Below are 16,086 nucleotides of genomic sequence, written 5' to 3'. Positions count from 1 at the left end.
ATTGGGTTGACTCCTAAGGAAACCAGGCTAGGAGACGTAGTTGTGTCTTCAAAGTTGACAACGCTTGCCCACAAAACTCCTGTAAGTAGGGATATTGGCAACCTTATCAAACATGCAGCTGATGGCTGGAGAGCACCCTTGAAAGACCCTCAAGCTCGTAAAGTAAACGTGAAATGTGACGGTACTGTCTTAAGTATTCCACCGCTACAGGCAAGCAGTGAGAACATAATTCAGAAATATTCTGAAGCAACTGCAGTGGAGGTGGAAGGGGAAGGTAAGAGTTACATCTTAAATACCACAACAACGCGTGGAGCAGTCTGAGGTATCCGTCAAATCTGGCTGCAGCTATAAACATTGCATTTTTAACGAGGCGATTTTGTCAAGTCACAACCCTTTCCGAAATCATTGTGTTACGTCTTGGACCGACTTGAAAGGCGTAATAATGAGGGTAAAGTACTTAAACCCTTCTTCCAGAAGAGGTTCGGGTTTTTGTATCAATTTAATAAGAGAAGGCGCTAGAATTAAGGGCACAGCATCGAAAACACTACTCTAGTTATCGCTTCTCTCTATCTTAGGGGTGTTTGCTGCAGCTCATCATCTGAAAACGGAATGGGTGGTTGTAAAAGGCATCAAATGCTATGCCAGCGAGAATCAGTTGTCAAGCTATGAGTGGGATGTATTCGCAAGTGTAATGGCAGCCTCTGTTGTGTCCAACATTTTGAGGAATCCAAGCGTATTCCAAGATTGGAGCCATTATAACGAAGGTAACTTTCCTCTAGTTCTCTCTTTTCCCTGAACGCTTTGATTTCCGTTTTCACCTACCTCGACGACAAGAAAGGTTTTAGAACAGCGCTTGTGCTTAAATCTAAGACAACAAGGACGTGTTTGCTTTTAAACCAAAGAAGGACCAGTCAAAATATTGGTCATTTGTAGAGCCAACTAAGAGTTCATATCTAGTAAACCTTAGTAGAATAATTATTAAAGTTAACTAGCTTTTACTTTGGTTTTACAACAAAGGGAAGACAAAATCTGCCTCCTTTGAAGTCTTATCTGCTAGTCTCCCCATTTTTGTGGGTGGAAACTCGGGACTCGCTAAAGCACGAAAGGAAGTGAAATTTGTTAAATTTTACTGAGTTTCGAGGATGCTAATGACTGGGAAAAAAATCAAAACCACTTGCCAGATCTGAAAGAGTGGAAATTGCGACTTGAAGAGATTCGACAACTACGGACATTCTGGAAAGCGTATTACAGCTAAGAGAGTCAGTGTAAAGACTTTGTGGTGAAAATGTTAAAGATGGTTTATGGTATACATGTGATATACGATTGTTTTTTGATTGCGTTTTCGGCAGGAAGGATGTGTACAACACATAGTGGGAACAGATTATTCAGTCTGATTCTGCCTTATTGTTTTTTTTAGTGATACATGGGAGTAACAGCATCGATTGAGACTTAATTCACTTAAAAATCTTGTATGGAACTATATCAATTCAATTTCTTTGACAGCATTTCAAGTGCCCTTGACCTGCATTGAAAAATCAGTCTTCCTTTCCAATCAGGATCACATGAAATTCTCCATTTCTTTTTACTCTAATTCATTTTACGTCGTGTTTTGCTGTCCTAATTTACTTTCAGTCCTCAAAACTGCACTTGCAAGTCCACCCCCATTGTTTTTCACTCTGGACTAGAATAACCTTTATGATGTTGATTTTTCCTCCTTGTCGTCTAGCTCAACCATTGCGTTTAAAATTGGAAGAAGTGAAGACGAACACCAGATGGAACGCACTCATTAAGGTGGCCGTGGTTGTAGTTTTTCTAGCCGCTTTTATTTCTGTCCTACTCCGCATAGGGTGGATTAGTTCCTGAAGTGCTCTGCTGTATTGGATCATTGTGACATTTCAACTTTCAAATAAGTTGTAAAATGCAATTAAAATGTTTGATAATTTTTGTACTGAAATAATAAGTTGTAATAATAATAAAAAGAAAACAAAAATGAATATCAAGTAACTTGTAAAACGGAAATTAAAAAGTCTGATAATTTTGGCAACGAAGATATAATAAGCTAACTTCCAAGTGTAGAAATGAACGAATCACGTTGAACTTAATATTTTCGAAAAGCTCTCACTTTTCTAGATCAATAGCTAGAGCAACCTTTTTGAAGGAATTAGCCAGATAGATGTTGGTAGTCATTTTTCTTAAGAAGAACTAATAAAGAAGAGAAAGCTGAGCTGTGAGCAGGAACAGGACTAATTAAAAATCTCAGAATACCATTTTATAAGAAGAACTTAAGGTGGCTTAAAAACGTTTGCAACACTGTTTCTGCAATGAGGCGTCTACTTCGTACACTTCTACTCTGTATCGGTTGTTCTTAACGGATGGTCTAATCTTTGAAAAGCGTGTCTGATCTTGAATACCTACTTTGCCAGACAAGACACTATAAATTAAATAATGAAATACGAGTCCGGTTACCGCTAGAATTTATTGTTAATAATTAGTTCACTAGGGTATCTTGAAGGCGTAAAATTTCATTGGTATTATATGTGTTCCTTGAACTAACTTTTTTACAGAACGAAAACACGTCATTTTCTTTTGTAACCTTTATATCCTTTCAAAAACCTCTTTTTTAAGTAAATCTTTGACCAGTATCTCAATTGTGTTGTAATAGTAGGGAATCTACATGATTTGTCTCTTTAATAATGTCTTAATGATGGATTTATAGTATGACGACACCGTCCCATGTTTTTTTTCCCGGCTCTCGAAATAAATGCCATTCTTGATTCTTATTATATCGAAGTATTTTCGCCTAAAAAATAGAGAATCCTCGACCGTACTCTCTTTTGCTGTTAAGCAAGCAGGAAGTGGCTAGAGCATGAAAAAGTGAAAGGAGAAACACGAGACGTGGTCAAGTGTCTTCCTCCATTTGTTTTGTGCTCTATCCGCTTCCTAAGTTCTTTACAACAGAACAGAGCACAGTCAAGGCTTCTCCATTTATGTTATAGCGAACAATCCGTTAAATTCCCAATTTTCAAAACAAACTTCATGCCCAACTGTTGGCAACTTTCTTTGAATTGCGTGTTGTACTACTATGTATAATGTCACAACACGCGGTACAAAGAGAGTCCCCACGAAATAGCGTTAAACCACCGTAAGTGTCATTATTTGGCTCATTTGCTAGACCACAGGTTGAAGAAATCCTTTATTACCTGCAATAAACTTGACTGCCGATTGAAAGGAAGATCAAACATGAGAGGCTAAAAACCTTTAAGGACTTTGGGAAAGTTTGTCAAAATTTATTGTGAAACCTAAATGCAATATCGACCAAAAATGGAAAGTTTTCCCAACATCGTTTTCAGCTACGAGACTCATGATCACGAAGCCACAATTATAGGACAACCAAAAGATGTAACAACCTCAAAATATTGCCCGTGAAAGTGTGTCAAGGAGTTTTCCAGAGGAAGGCAATAAACCAAAAGGAACAACTTCTTTTTCTTCTATGTGCGTGGAGAAGTCTTCTCAGCTTTAGTTGATGGAGACCAATAGAAAGAACTTGAAACGCATGTCTATTCTTATGCAGATAGTTAGAGAATTTTCAGTTTTCCATCAAAATTCGTGACTCTTGCAGAATTGCAATGAAAATAACCAGATAGTCCTGTGAGTGTCTTGCATTTTTCTGTCCAATCAATTTTGGAAGCTATGCCCCTGTCCCTGTTAAGTTTGACCCATCGGTGACATTCCTCATTGACATAATATCTTAGTTTAAAAAACATACAAAAATGTTAACACAGAAAACTACGTATGAGATTTTTTGGGGGATAATGTATTCATGTTTGTGAAACGAAAACAATCTTTCCATTCCGGTTTCCGTCACGTATCTGGTGTCCCCACTTTCATGTAACCATGCTCTTAAGGATATAAGAATTGTTTTGAAACAAATGAAAGTCTGGCTGATCCCAAACCACTAAATGGCTATATTTGCGATGGAAATATTTTTTTATCCTTGGCTTTTGCTAAAAGCAGACCCACTTCCCACAGGTTTTGAAGAGAAGGAATAGTTTCTTGTCGCGTCTGCAAGCATGTCTTTGCTTTATCTAGCAAGTCAATTTTCAGGAGCAGAGCGCCTGGCGAAATTGTCTTGCGAACCTTGTGTCGTCGATTACCAATCGGACGTTATTGGTATATTGCGAAACAAGTCATCTAGCAAGAACAGTTTTCGAAGAGAGGAAAGAATTTCTTGTCACGTCTGTAAGCCTGCTTTTGCTTTATCTAGCAAGACAATTTTCGGGAGCAGAGCGCCTAAAGAAGTTGTCTGCGAACCTTGTTTCGGCGATTACCAATCGACCGTTATTGGTAGTTTTGCGAAACAAGGCATCTAATGAGGACAAGTTTAGAGGAGAAGGAATAAATCTCAGTGTTATCGTTAACTCGGTGAATGGTGATTTCCTTATCGATTAATGTTTCGTTTAGTTTCGTGTAGTCTCGTTTCGTTTCGTTTAGTTTCGCGGAGTACCGTAAGCGTACCATTCTTGGATATAAGAAAACTGAAGCAAAACAACATATTACCTTTGGGACTTCGGCTTTGTTTTTGATTGGTATGGGGTTATACGGAAATCTTTCCTTAGATACATAGGTCTCTTTGCAACACTCTATGCATAAGAATTAATGTAGGGGGTTGTATGGAAATCTTGCCAGTAATTTTCATCAGAAGGCGACACTGAGAAAAAAACCACCTAATTCTTTGTTAATGCACAATACAGTGGCACTTTTGCAGTGTATATACATGAATAGAGTGGCTCCTTTAGCTTGATTGTGGATGGAAGAGCAAGGAAAAATCTCTCTGTGTATTAAGTCTTTGATCTATGTATTTTAGTGCATGGTTAGTCTGGCTTGTTTTGCCTCGGCAGGGGTACATGTAACAAAAGAACAACCGAGTTACATCTGAAAATGAGCCGGCTTGTTTGGTGAATTGTTAATAGCAGTTGTCCTGTGTTCTTTTTTCGCGTTCAAAATCGTCCGCTGAACCGCAATGCAACTGGTTTTGGTTTAAAGTAACTCTGAAACTTTAAAAATAAAGATGAAAATGGGTTGCACTGAATTAAGTAATGGTCAACCTCTGACTTCCTTAAATTAGAATTTGCTTAGCTACATGTCATGCTCATAAGCTAAGTTTTCAAAATTAAATCATGGAGCCAGATAACTTGGGCGGCGAGACATGAGTTGCTTCCCTGTAGAGCAAACTGAGTGTATCTTTATCTCATCTACCTTTGTTGACGATTAGAGTGCTCTTAGGGATACGCTTGGCTACACCTCGTGTGCAACATTTTTGTTCTTACCACATTTTGACATCATCTGTGATTTGTTACTGGACAGTTGCACGGCAAAATGGAATCTAAGTTATCTAAATGTTCCTCCAAAGCTACACAGTGTTTCCTTGGTGCATTAGAATTTAGTTAGCCAGTGAAAAGGATAAAAATCTTTGTTTCAGTCTGGGAACCATTTCCTTTTCAAAAGAAAACAATTCCCAGCTCAGAATTCTGATCAGACTGACCTTTTTAGAAATATATCGATACTCTAGTTGAATACAATTACATATATGTTTTAAAATCAAACAGTATTTGAAGAGGAAAGCCTGAGACTATCCCCGCGAAAAGAGCCTCCTATCAGGGCTCAACACTAATGGCAGCCAACTAACCACCGAATGGTAGAAATTCAGCGTTGGCTGGTGGTTTTCCACTTCCACCAGCCAGTTTGGCTGGTAAAAAAACTGAAACTGTCATAACATCTAGGTTGTCATTAGCCACTTGGCTAGTAAGTTGAAAAGTTAGTGTTGAGACCTGCTTATGCTTTGGACACGGCTCTACTTTGTGATTCTATAACAGTTTTTTTTCGTAATGATGCAATGTTTTTGAAATTTTCTCTCTTTTAAGCAACCGCTGTTCGAATCTTTTACGATGTAAGGGACCAAGGTCACTTTGAAGTTCAGGTACTTGAAAAATTGTCATCTTTTGTAGTTCTAACAAGTGACTACCGACATGATGGTATCAGTCACTCAGATGACAGACTTGTTTCGCGGAACAAACAGCTGTACAACATTTGGTGTGAAAATGTAAATGAAAGTCTTTTTGGTATAATTTTTTCTAGTGATTAAAAATTGAAAATAAATGTGCAATTGAAGACCTGTAAAGTATTGAATAATTTGCAATTTGTTTTTTCAACGAACTTTGTTTATTTGCCTTTTGATTGACTGATGAGAAAAAATTGCTTCAATCAATTTATCCAGTCAGAGTTTCACTTTGCCAATCACTGTCACTTTTTCCTTCATTAAAGGTGATGTTGTAAGGGAGAGGTGACAAATAACTTATTAGTCTAAAAGCTAGTAACCCAGAGTCATGTGGGCTATTTGTTACCAGGCTAGTGAATTACGTACAATTAATTGTACATTTTTTATAACTCTACAATTAATTGTGCTTGTTACACTTTTTTATTGATTGTATCATGAGAAATTGGTAGAGTGATTCCTTGCAGATACTGATGCTTTGAAATGTTTTCCTTTCTTGTTACGACTATAAATATAACCCCTTTTCTATTGATCTAACCCGTCAAGTCCCACGAGTGACCACGAACCAATTTCTCCTCCCAATCTCAACGCAGTATCAAGCAAATAAGTGATAAGAATCAAGAAAAATGTTATTTTGGAGATAACTAGTTGATTGAATGCCAAATTCGCTGAGCTAACTTCGTAAGAATTGTATGACAGACAGTAAGGAGAATTATTAAAAGAGATCTTGGTAGTGAAATGGTTCAAAAAGTGTCGATATTCCACTAAAGTTTTCCTTTTATACTCTCTGAAGTATTGATTTACCTTTGTTTTCTTCGGGAGATTGGTTACTGATCCACTGATTCTGTACTAGATCTTGTCTCCGTGCTGATGGCTGACTTTTCTTGTTGGGAAACTTCGTTTCAAGTGAGTTTTTGTTGTTTTTGATAGTGTTATTCCTTTTTGATGTCCATGTTGAGTCAAATACCTGGATGAAAAGGAAGCTAAATAGATAACTTAGAGTAAGGGAAATTGGAGGGGGCAGAGGGGGGCGGGGGAAATGTTCCTCTGCCAAGCATCCTCTCCTCTTGGCCACGTGTGGAGACAATTAGCAACTGACCATGTTGGGATGACAGGTCTGCTACTTATTGAAATAGATTGTTATTCAAAAAATGTAAAACATGGAATTTAAGAAGATTGCTTGAATTGTGTAGTAAGGTGAAGTAATGTGGTAGTACATCTGTATATCAGAGTGTACAAATTCATGTAAACTAGCTGCTGTTTTGAATCATTCCGTTCCTCAATCACAGAAGACTGAAAATTGTATTACTTTAAAAATGAAGAGTACCATTTTTATGGTTAGGGTAAGTTTGTTAAGAAAACGTTGACCTTTACATCTCAGGATGTGTGGGTGAATTCACTTTCCTTTACAGCCAATGACATTATCAGCTGCACCATTATTACCTTCTACCCAGGAGACAACCAACTATGCTCGACTTTATCTCCTTCTGGTCGATGTTGGATCCCACGTCTTAAGAGACACTGTTGATACCATACACCCTCCTGTAGAACTTGACTCAGTTTTGAGGCATCATGCAGTGCATGCAGCATTACAGTCTCTATAGCAGAGGAGAGTCATGAGTTTTACACAACGGGAAAAGTTGTATCCAACTGTTCCATCATCTGTTTTTTCAGCAAACTTTGATATTGTGTTACTTTATGCGCTATTGAGGAATATCTATGCGTTGACTCCTTCCAGGACTGGATAGGGACAGTCTACCACTTGACTTAGATTTTAGCAAGGATGCCAACATAGTCAGGCTAAAGTGCTTCAATGATGATGTGTACAGCCATGCCAACCAAGCATCTGTGGACGATGCAACATTCAACTTCTACTGGCAGGATATCAGTGCTGCCAAAGTAGTTCTGGGAGGATTTGGTTATAGATCTGCTATCGGTAAGCTTAAGAATAAGTGTATGGACCCTCTTATGGAAGCGAAAGTGAAAGAAATGATGGGAGAGATTCAAGGTATTGTACATTAATTAACCCAAAAAAAATTGCAATTCTCAAGAAATGGCAGCGTTAGTATTTATAGGTGTAAGCATGTGCCCTTAATATAATCTGCTTTACACACGCCGTGATTTTTCTAGCCAGAGATATGACATCACAACATCGAACCCCTGCAGAGGTTGGACATTACCTCTAGAAGAACCTTTTTTATTATGGAATGAGTTAGCATAAGGAAAAAGGTTATTATTATATCATGTTGTATGTATCATGATGTGCAGACAAAGTCATAGATGAAATTGAACAGACAAGATTTCAGGTTAAAAAACTTAATGACAAGTTGGACCCCTTGATGGTAAAACAAGGAGAAACAAAGAGTCGAGGTCAGTAGTAGAGGAAAAGGATATTTCAGTGGTTTGAGAAATAAAAAAAAGACAACCATCCAAAAGTTATAAAAAAAACAATCTATTACGTAAAGTAGTGGCAATGGCTGAATGTGTTGTTCTAAATGTGTTGTTCGAAATGTTAATGAAATAGGAAAACAAACTGTTTTTGTTACAGGTGTTTGAACACTGGTTTGAGAATATGCAGGTCTTTATTAATGAAAAGCTCAAAACCTTACACTGATGGCGTGACTAGACTAAGCAAGAGAACAGCTACTGATAGAAAGCAAAGAGCTGAGGACAAATCGTACCAGTGATTCCACAGACTGAGTTTCCAGCCTTTTAATACAGGGTTTTGCCCTATTTAATTTACACGCAGATCCTTTATTGGATTGTAAACCCAACCATGTCTTCTGATGACATTTGTCTCTCCTAGAAAATATCAGAAGTGGTTTTGACCAGCTGAGGGCTGATATCGGAAAACTAATTGACTCTTTAGCAGCTTTGAAGGCACTACAAGTTACAAAGGATTAAGGTAAGTTGCGTCAAAAAAATAGTGTTACGATAAGCCAGTCTTTTTGAGGATAATATTTGGCATGAACAAATTGTTTATGGTGGCCACAAGTAGTAACTAACAACTACATATATTTTTCTGCGTCCCAGACGTTTCATTTTTTAATGTTTACAGGAGAAGGGTGACCGGCTGCCGCCGGTGGGCAAAACATTTTAAACTTCTTTATGAGATTAACTTTGCTGCAGATGGTCAAACCAAATGGGCAAAACCTTCCTCACAACCGGCCCTTAATTTAACCTTTAGACTGCGTTCCCCCCCCCCCCCCCACACACACACACACACACACACTTGATGGTGGTTGTGTTTATCTTGAATCTTGAAAATTGAATACAACTTGTTGCTCATTGTGCCAGGAAAAAACTAGTTTATTAAGGGTGTCTACCAAATTTTTATGCAAGGATTGTAGTGTCACTGCTGAGCTGCAAGATTTTGAACCATTGGACTAAATACTAACCGTGTGACTCCTAGAAGTGATCTGTAAAAAGTGTAACTTGTTACCGTGATATCTTCGCATTATTTAGCGAAAGGTTTGAGTAAATACTCAAAATTATCAGATAATGGGTAAATCAACCCTTTCAGGCAGCTGGTATGTTGGTTGCTAATGTCCGTGGCTGAGATTTTGTTCGAAAAATGAGTATTTGGTCGAGAAGCGAAGCTAGAGAAGCTAGTGTGAAAATTTCGAGGACAATCTTTCAGTCAAGAACATTATCAGCTGACATACCAGCAAGCAAGGAAGGGGTTTATTTATTTTTAACCCTCCCATTAATTTTGTATCGCTCGTTGACAGCAAAGTTCTTGACTTTTTTTTTTTTTGTACTTTCTAAGGCAGCGTTTGAGATCAACTTTTTAATATCACTTCTTTTGGACTCTTCTAAACAATTTTGTTTTTATACCCGGTAAAGTAATAAAGTTTAAAAAGTTAAGCTCTTGAGTTAGCTTTTTTGTCAAGAAGTTGGGATTAAAGGTAATGAACTTAATAGTTATCTCTTAAAGCTTCTAATAGTTATCCATGGGGTATTCAATCCATGGTAATAGTTATTCATAGGGGGTTCGATGCGGTCTAATTGCTTCTAAAAGTTATTCATGGCGTGAAAGGTTTTCGATGCGGTTTTTACGGCGATAGATTTTCAGATTGAATCGGAGTCATCAATAAACCACGACGAGTACACAAATATGGTAACTTTAATGATCCAATACGTAAAAACTGAAACGAAGGATAAAATGACCGACTGATCTTAACTGCCTTATAGTGGAAATAAATAGAAGTCATTGAGCGATTATAAAAAAACGTGAAACTACAAACTATTTAGAGACGACAGACAATCAACGAACCTAATAACAACGAAAACTATAACAACAACTACTACGTACCTCTATCCCGACTCTGGGTGAACAACGTTGAAGGTAGCAGAAATCTTAAAATAACTTAGTGCTAACATAAAGCTCGAGCTCCGCTCGCACCGACCATGCTTTTTCTTCTACACTTGACTGCGCTCACACAGTGACGTCACACGTAACGCAGTGGTAACACTTATAGCAGTCTAATAGCTTCTAACAGTTATGGTGGTCTACGTTAGGTTATTCAATGCATGGACTTTGTCATGATGAGAAGGCGGAAAAAGCGCCTCTCGCCGATAGTAGGCGTCTCAAAAATTTGTGCATTGAAAATTTATCTTATCTAAACTCGAATTCATTTGCTAAAACTGCTGTTTAGAATACTAAGATTTCAAACTTACTGTGATAGTAAAGTAGTGGTGACTCTGACAGGCGACAAATTTGTCCGAGTTGTTGTACATGTCCGATGGAAGTAATTCACACAGCAATTTATTAACAAGATCATGAAATGCGGCGAGGTTCTAGGAGAAGCATGAGGGTATGTTAACATAAGCCACTCCACACTCGCTTCCTTTCATAACATAATCTGAACCAATGATTTTCATTTGCGAGTAAAATGGAATTGACCCTTTTTTAATCAGACGGTACGTAAGAAAAGTACGATGAATTAAGTATTTTTTCATTCTTTTTTATAGAGGTCTAGCTTGAGATTTCTGCTATCAACCGATGCCTGGTTCCTTTCTTCTTTTAATTTTCCTTACTGAAAAATTAATGCAGTAAATGGTTTGAACCCGGGGGTAAGATGTGAAGGTGTAGTCTGATCGTCCGGGTGAGTGTAGTCCTGAGAAGGACTGTTGTCGGTGGCAGTGACTGACGTTTCGACAACCTGTGCGGAAGTCATCATCAGAGTCAAGTGAGTGATTGTTGTCAGTAGAATGTTCTTATTCCAGTTCGTGTGAAATGATCGGTTGGTTTTGCCGTGATGTTATTGGCTGTAAGACTCAAGTGACGTAAGTCGTTCGTGATTGGTCTGTTTCGGTCTGTCGGTAAAGCTAGGTTGTTCTTTTTCGGTCGTTTGTGATGTTTATGTCGTGAATGAGTCGTTTGTATGGGGCGGGTAGTTGTTGACATCTGTTTAGGGGAGTCTGTTCTAAGTTAGTAAACCAGCTTTCCAGAGTCAGTCGTTGAAAATAATCAGTGCTGTAGGTTAGGCATTGCGCAGAGTCAAAAAAATAAAGTAAAAAATTAACGCTAAAATCTGAAGGAGAGAAATATCTTGGCTTGAAAACTCTTGATTATATCTAAATGACTGAGTTGTAAAGTCATTCATGATGGAAATGCAGATTCTCCATGTATAATTTGATAACGAACAAAATACTCTAATGCTGAGGACGCTCCAATCAGCCTTCTTAAAAATCTTTCAATGCATGCACAGGGAAACTATCCATATGCTTAGCTTCCTGAAGATCAAAAAGATATCAATGTCTTTAAATCAACTGTTCATAGAATACTTCGATGTCGGTAGGAGAAAACCGATAACTACCAGCAAAAAATGGGCAATTGGCATGGCGTGAATATCCGGGGGGAGCGGTGTACGTGTGTCCACAGTGGGTGTATGAGTCACTTTTGTTGACAGCGTCACTCGTTACTCGGATATCCCCTCCACCAAACGAGGGTCCATATCTAAAACAGTCATACATGGCGGGGGTGGAATCACCATATTGATAGAGTTTCACGGGGGCGTCTCTACTGTTGTTGAGTGAGAAGATAAAGGCTTTGTCGGCTGGAACGTAACGGCATTGGTTGCCTGTAGCTAAAGAATACATGCTGAATTTAAGTCGATTTAAGTATTAAAAGTGATGTGAGGTAACTGAAAATTTTTGAGAGCCCATTATTCCGACTTGAATACGAAATGATAGAAATGATAGTGTGGGAATAGTATACCATCGCTCGCTGATGGAAACTGATCGGAAGTAATAGCTGTGTATGCATAGATGGAAAATGAAATAGTAATAACGGTAAATCTAAATATGAAGGGTGTTTGAAACGTCTTTAGCTATTTCTGTTTAGCCACTCCTAAAGGTCTTCAGGGAAGCAACCCACTGGCCGTCCGTATGAGCAAATTTTAAAGTTTACTTTTAAGCCTTACCGTTCCAGGACACATTGGTATATCCTCCAAATATGTAAGAGTTCACCAGGATGAGTGTCACTGTGGGTCCCTTTCCATCACAGTTTTTGTGAAATGTCGCTGCAGCCCATCCGTCTGTCTTGGCCTGCCAGCATCTCACAAATACACTGCGGCTTGAATTCATGAGAACTGGGCTTAGATATGATCTCAGTACTCCTAGGTAATTGTCGAGGTCACGGCCGCTGAGAATGCTGGAAGCAGTCAGAGCTGTTATAAAATCAAATAAGTAACTATGTCTTTAATGCCTTCCTCTAATTGATGAGTGAAAATTAAAACTGACTAATATTTCACCAAATAGTTAAATGTGTAACAGTTCCCAATAGGTATCCTTTAATTGGTCATCCAGATGCAGTTCTTTAGCATTTTCAACTCAGCAATTGAGAATTTGAACAAATATTTTTATGGTTGGAAATCGTTGCTGTCCGTCATATTTAAGTATTCCTTGTCTGAAATCTCGTTAAATCAGACCGCGAAGAAAGAATTTTTATCAGGAAAAATTTAAGTTTCCAGATGGATATTGCTGATATATATTCAAAGATTTTAGGACCACTTGAAAACATTTGAAAGAGGTGCTTTCGTCGAAAACAAGGTGAGACGAAAATTCTGAACCGGTCGGGGAATATTACAGGTTATCCACTTGTGAAAGATTAGTAGAAAAAAGTAAATAATTATTGATCTGCAAAAAATCTATTTACATCCAAAGAATATAAACTAGGATACTTTCTTCCTAACATGTATTTATCATTTAAAAAACATCAATAACAAGCTATAAGCTAAGGCTCATAAAAACATTGTCTGCATGTTTCTCCATTCCGATCCCATGTGTTGGCTTACAGGTGCATAAGTAGGATCCCACAGTATTAATACAATGAGCCTTGAAGTCGCAAGAGTGTGAGTCTTCAGCACATTCATCAATATCTAGAAATAAAAAGCGAGAAAAACATAATTTTTGTCTAACTTTTAAAAACTTGGAGAGAAAAATAAAAAAGCTTACAGTGCACCTAAACCCAAAAATTTTTTTCGCTTAACGAAATAAGCTTATTTTTTGGAGTATTTCTGTGCAAAAATTTTTTAATTTGCTCAAATCTTTAATTTTCTATGCCCAGTCAAAATACGGAAAATCGGCCGCCATCTTTCCCCACGACCGAGTTTAAAGAAGAATGGCTCTAGCGGATAATGTGACGTCAAATCGAGAACACGAAAGTCTGCATCTCACACATTTTCACTTGTTTGGGAAGATTGCCGTCGATATTGTCCGAAATATGCCGACTAGGTGTGTTGTATGAAGAATGTATGAAGCGCGATACGCTCTTGCAAATTTCGCACGTTGCTACATCCTTCTACAACACACTTAGTCGGCATATTTTCGGACAATTATCGACTACAACCTTCCCAAACAATTGAAAATGTGTGACATGCAGACCTCCGTGTTCTCGATTTGACGTCACATTACCCACTAGAGCCATTCCTCTTTAAACTCGGTCGTGGGGCAAGATGACGGCCGATTTTCCATATTTTGACTGGGCACAGAAAATTGAAGATTTGAGCAAATAACAAATTTTTGCGCAGAAATACTAATAAAAATAAGCTTACTTCGTTAAGCGAAAAAAATTTTTTGGTTTAGGTGCACTTTAATATAACACTTAAATTACATGTAACACCAAGTAGCAACAGTGGGCAAAATACACAAATCATGGTCTAAGAGATAAATCGTCAGCAATTGTGGATCTGATAATTTACTCTAGTGGGGTTAAAAGAAAATAACAACTGAGATTTCCGAGCGTTGTGACTCTTCCATCATTCACTTGCTTACAAACTTTTCAATTTCCTTTCAATTAAATTCTTTGACAGCCATAATTGAAAGAACAGAAACATAGTGGTATGCACAATTTAAGCGAAATTTCGCTCGTAGCTGATAAAGTTTACGATTTCTTACCTATTTTGCAATGCTTCCCGGTGTATCCTTTTCCACAAACACACACATAGCTGTTCTTCTCGTACTGGGCAGCGCATGTCCCATCGTTCTGACACGGCCAACTGATACATGGAGACTAAACGGGTAAAGGACAAAGTATCGGCGCAGTGAAAGCCACACTTGCATAGAATGGGAGTGAAAGGGGATTAACAAAAGTGACCAAAAAAAATCGAATCACACACATTTGTTTGTTTTGTTTTTTTTCCATTTATACAGATTAGTAGCCACGGCACAGAAAAGAAGAAAATTAATTAATAAAAAGTTTCTGGGAGGAGAACAATTCCTATCGAGTGATACTATAATTCTAACATTGATCTCAACATAACAAAAAACGAATTTTCCCCCCTTTTTCTCTTTGTTTCCTCTCAACAAAGGGCCTCCTCAAGAATCGGAAAAATTTTCTTCCTAATAGAGTTCGTGCATCACCTATTTTACACCACTCGAACACGAATTTAAAAGTATTTGAGGCACATGGACAGAAAAGTTCCAAATGTTACAGTGGTCCAAAATTGATCGTCCAAGTAAAGACTCTGATATTGACAGGAAAATCAATATCAAATTTTCTATGCACAGAAAATAAATTTTCTGTGCATAGAAAATTTATTTTACCTAAAAGCAGTCTTTCTTTTTAAAAATTTTGTTTAGAATATTGCGATTTCGAACTTACCATGATACTAAAGTGGTGGTGACTCTGACTGGCAACAAACTTGTCTGAGTTGTTGTACATGTCCGATGGAAGTAATTCACAAAGCATTTTTCCAATGACATCTTGAAGAGTAGCCAGGTTAAAGGAGAAGCATGAAGGTATGTTGACACAAGCCAGTCCACACTCGCTGCCTTTCATAACATAATCTGAAGCAATGCTGGTGATGTTCAGGTACGAAAACTTGTGAGCCTTAAACTTGGCATAGGCCAGTCCTCTATCGGTACCGCGGCTGAAAGTCTTTCCACTCACATCGAGAACTTTTGTTTGTTGAAATTGAAGAGAGAAAAAATATATTAAAATAACAAACTACAATTCCGAAAAAAATATCGTAACTCGTAAGCACTTGCTAAAGAATTCTTGCATATTTAACATACCATTTGAAGCATTTGCCACATAACATGTTACCACAATAAAACATGTTACCACATAAAAATAGTTCCTGTATAGCTGCATACTTGGCCGTGGCTATAAGCGGAGTTAACCATGCGGTAATGTGAACTTGGAAACTACCAAAATTAATGGTTCAGAAAGTTAGTTCAAGAACCGTTTGAAGGGAGCGCGTAATTATTTAACAGGTGAAACGGAAATTACGACTCGATCAGTTCGTTAATACTTTTCTTGACGTCAAACGGTCTAAATAATTTAGGTGTTTAGTTTGTTCAATTCTACATTTCGTGTATTCCGGAGTTCTCTAACACAGTCTTCTTGTCACCCCTATCATTGTCTTCTCGGTGGTGTCCAAGAGCAAAGCTTTATCTTTCATGCAAAACCAACTGTTCAAAGATAAAAGACACGTGCACTCAGCCTCGAACAAACTGTAATCCTCGCTTATTTGGTCACGTACATAGAGTTGCGGTTTCTAACAAAACTTGACGCCAAAAAGAAA

At 37.9% G+C, this 16,086-nt stretch overlaps 2 protein-coding genes and 1 long non-coding RNA gene across 6 annotated transcripts in view; 2 read left to right on the top strand and 1 right to left on the bottom strand.

The window, feature by feature from the left end:
• The window catches only part of LOC148738099 (uncharacterized), a 43,914-nt gene extending 41,134 nt beyond the window's left edge, over nt 1-2,780 (top strand). For all 4 annotated transcript variants that reach the window (XM_088749908.1, XM_088749910.1, XM_088749909.1 and 1 more), the window contains 3 exons: nt 1-274; nt 576-764; nt 1,727-2,780. The exon at nt 1-274 is cut by the window's left edge and continues 392 nt beyond it. In XM_088749908.1, the coding sequence (XP_088606034.1) occupies nt 1-274; nt 576-764; nt 1,727-1,863 (600 nt within the window). In that variant the 3' untranslated portion in view covers nt 1,864-2,780. The remainder of the gene's footprint in view (nt 275-575; nt 765-1,726) is intronic.
• Nucleotides 2,781-5,846: 3,066 nt separating this feature from the next.
• LOC148738098 (uncharacterized) lies at nt 5,847-7,988 on the top strand. The gene is made up of 3 exons (XR_015996933.1): nt 5,847-5,977; nt 6,906-6,958; nt 7,791-7,988. It is a non-coding gene; the product is annotated as an uncharacterized LOC148738098 (long non-coding RNA).
• Nucleotides 7,989-10,755: 2,767 nt separating this feature from the next.
• On the bottom strand, nt 10,756-15,851 carry LOC111338009 (uncharacterized). Its single transcript, XM_022944415.2, has 5 exons — nt 15,162-15,851; nt 14,456-14,570; nt 13,354-13,437; nt 12,481-12,726; nt 10,756-12,144 (listed from the first exon to the last, which is right to left on the bottom strand). Exons 1-5 carry the CDS (start codon nt 15,336-15,338, stop codon nt 11,819-11,821), a joined length of 948 nt encoding a protein of 315 aa, XP_022800150.2. The 5' UTR covers nt 15,339-15,851; the 3' UTR covers nt 10,756-11,818.
• Nucleotides 15,852-16,086: the final 235 nt, after the last annotated feature.

Source organism: Stylophora pistillata, chromosome 2, assembly GCF_964205215.1.
Source record: "Stylophora pistillata chromosome 2, jaStyPist1.2, whole genome shotgun sequence".
In the NCBI taxonomy this organism is placed as follows: Eukaryota; Metazoa; Cnidaria; class Anthozoa; order Scleractinia; family Pocilloporidae; genus Stylophora; species Stylophora pistillata.
Note: the sequence above shows the minus strand (reverse complement) of the source record. Positions and strands in the feature narration are given on the sequence as shown.

Coding starts and splice junctions, on each gene's coding strand:
- LOC111338009 (XM_022944415.2), bottom strand. CDS start 15,338: ATGAAAGGCAGCGAGTGTGGACTGGCTTGTGTCAACATACCTTCATGC. Junction 13,438..14,455: donor CGGGAAGCATTGCAAAATAG/GTAAGAAATCGT, acceptor TTTTATTTCTAG/ATATTGATGAATGTGCTGAA. Junction 12,145..12,480: donor TACCAATGTGTCCTGGAACG/GTAAGGCTTAAA, acceptor TGTATTCTTTAG/CTACAGGCAACCAATGCCGT.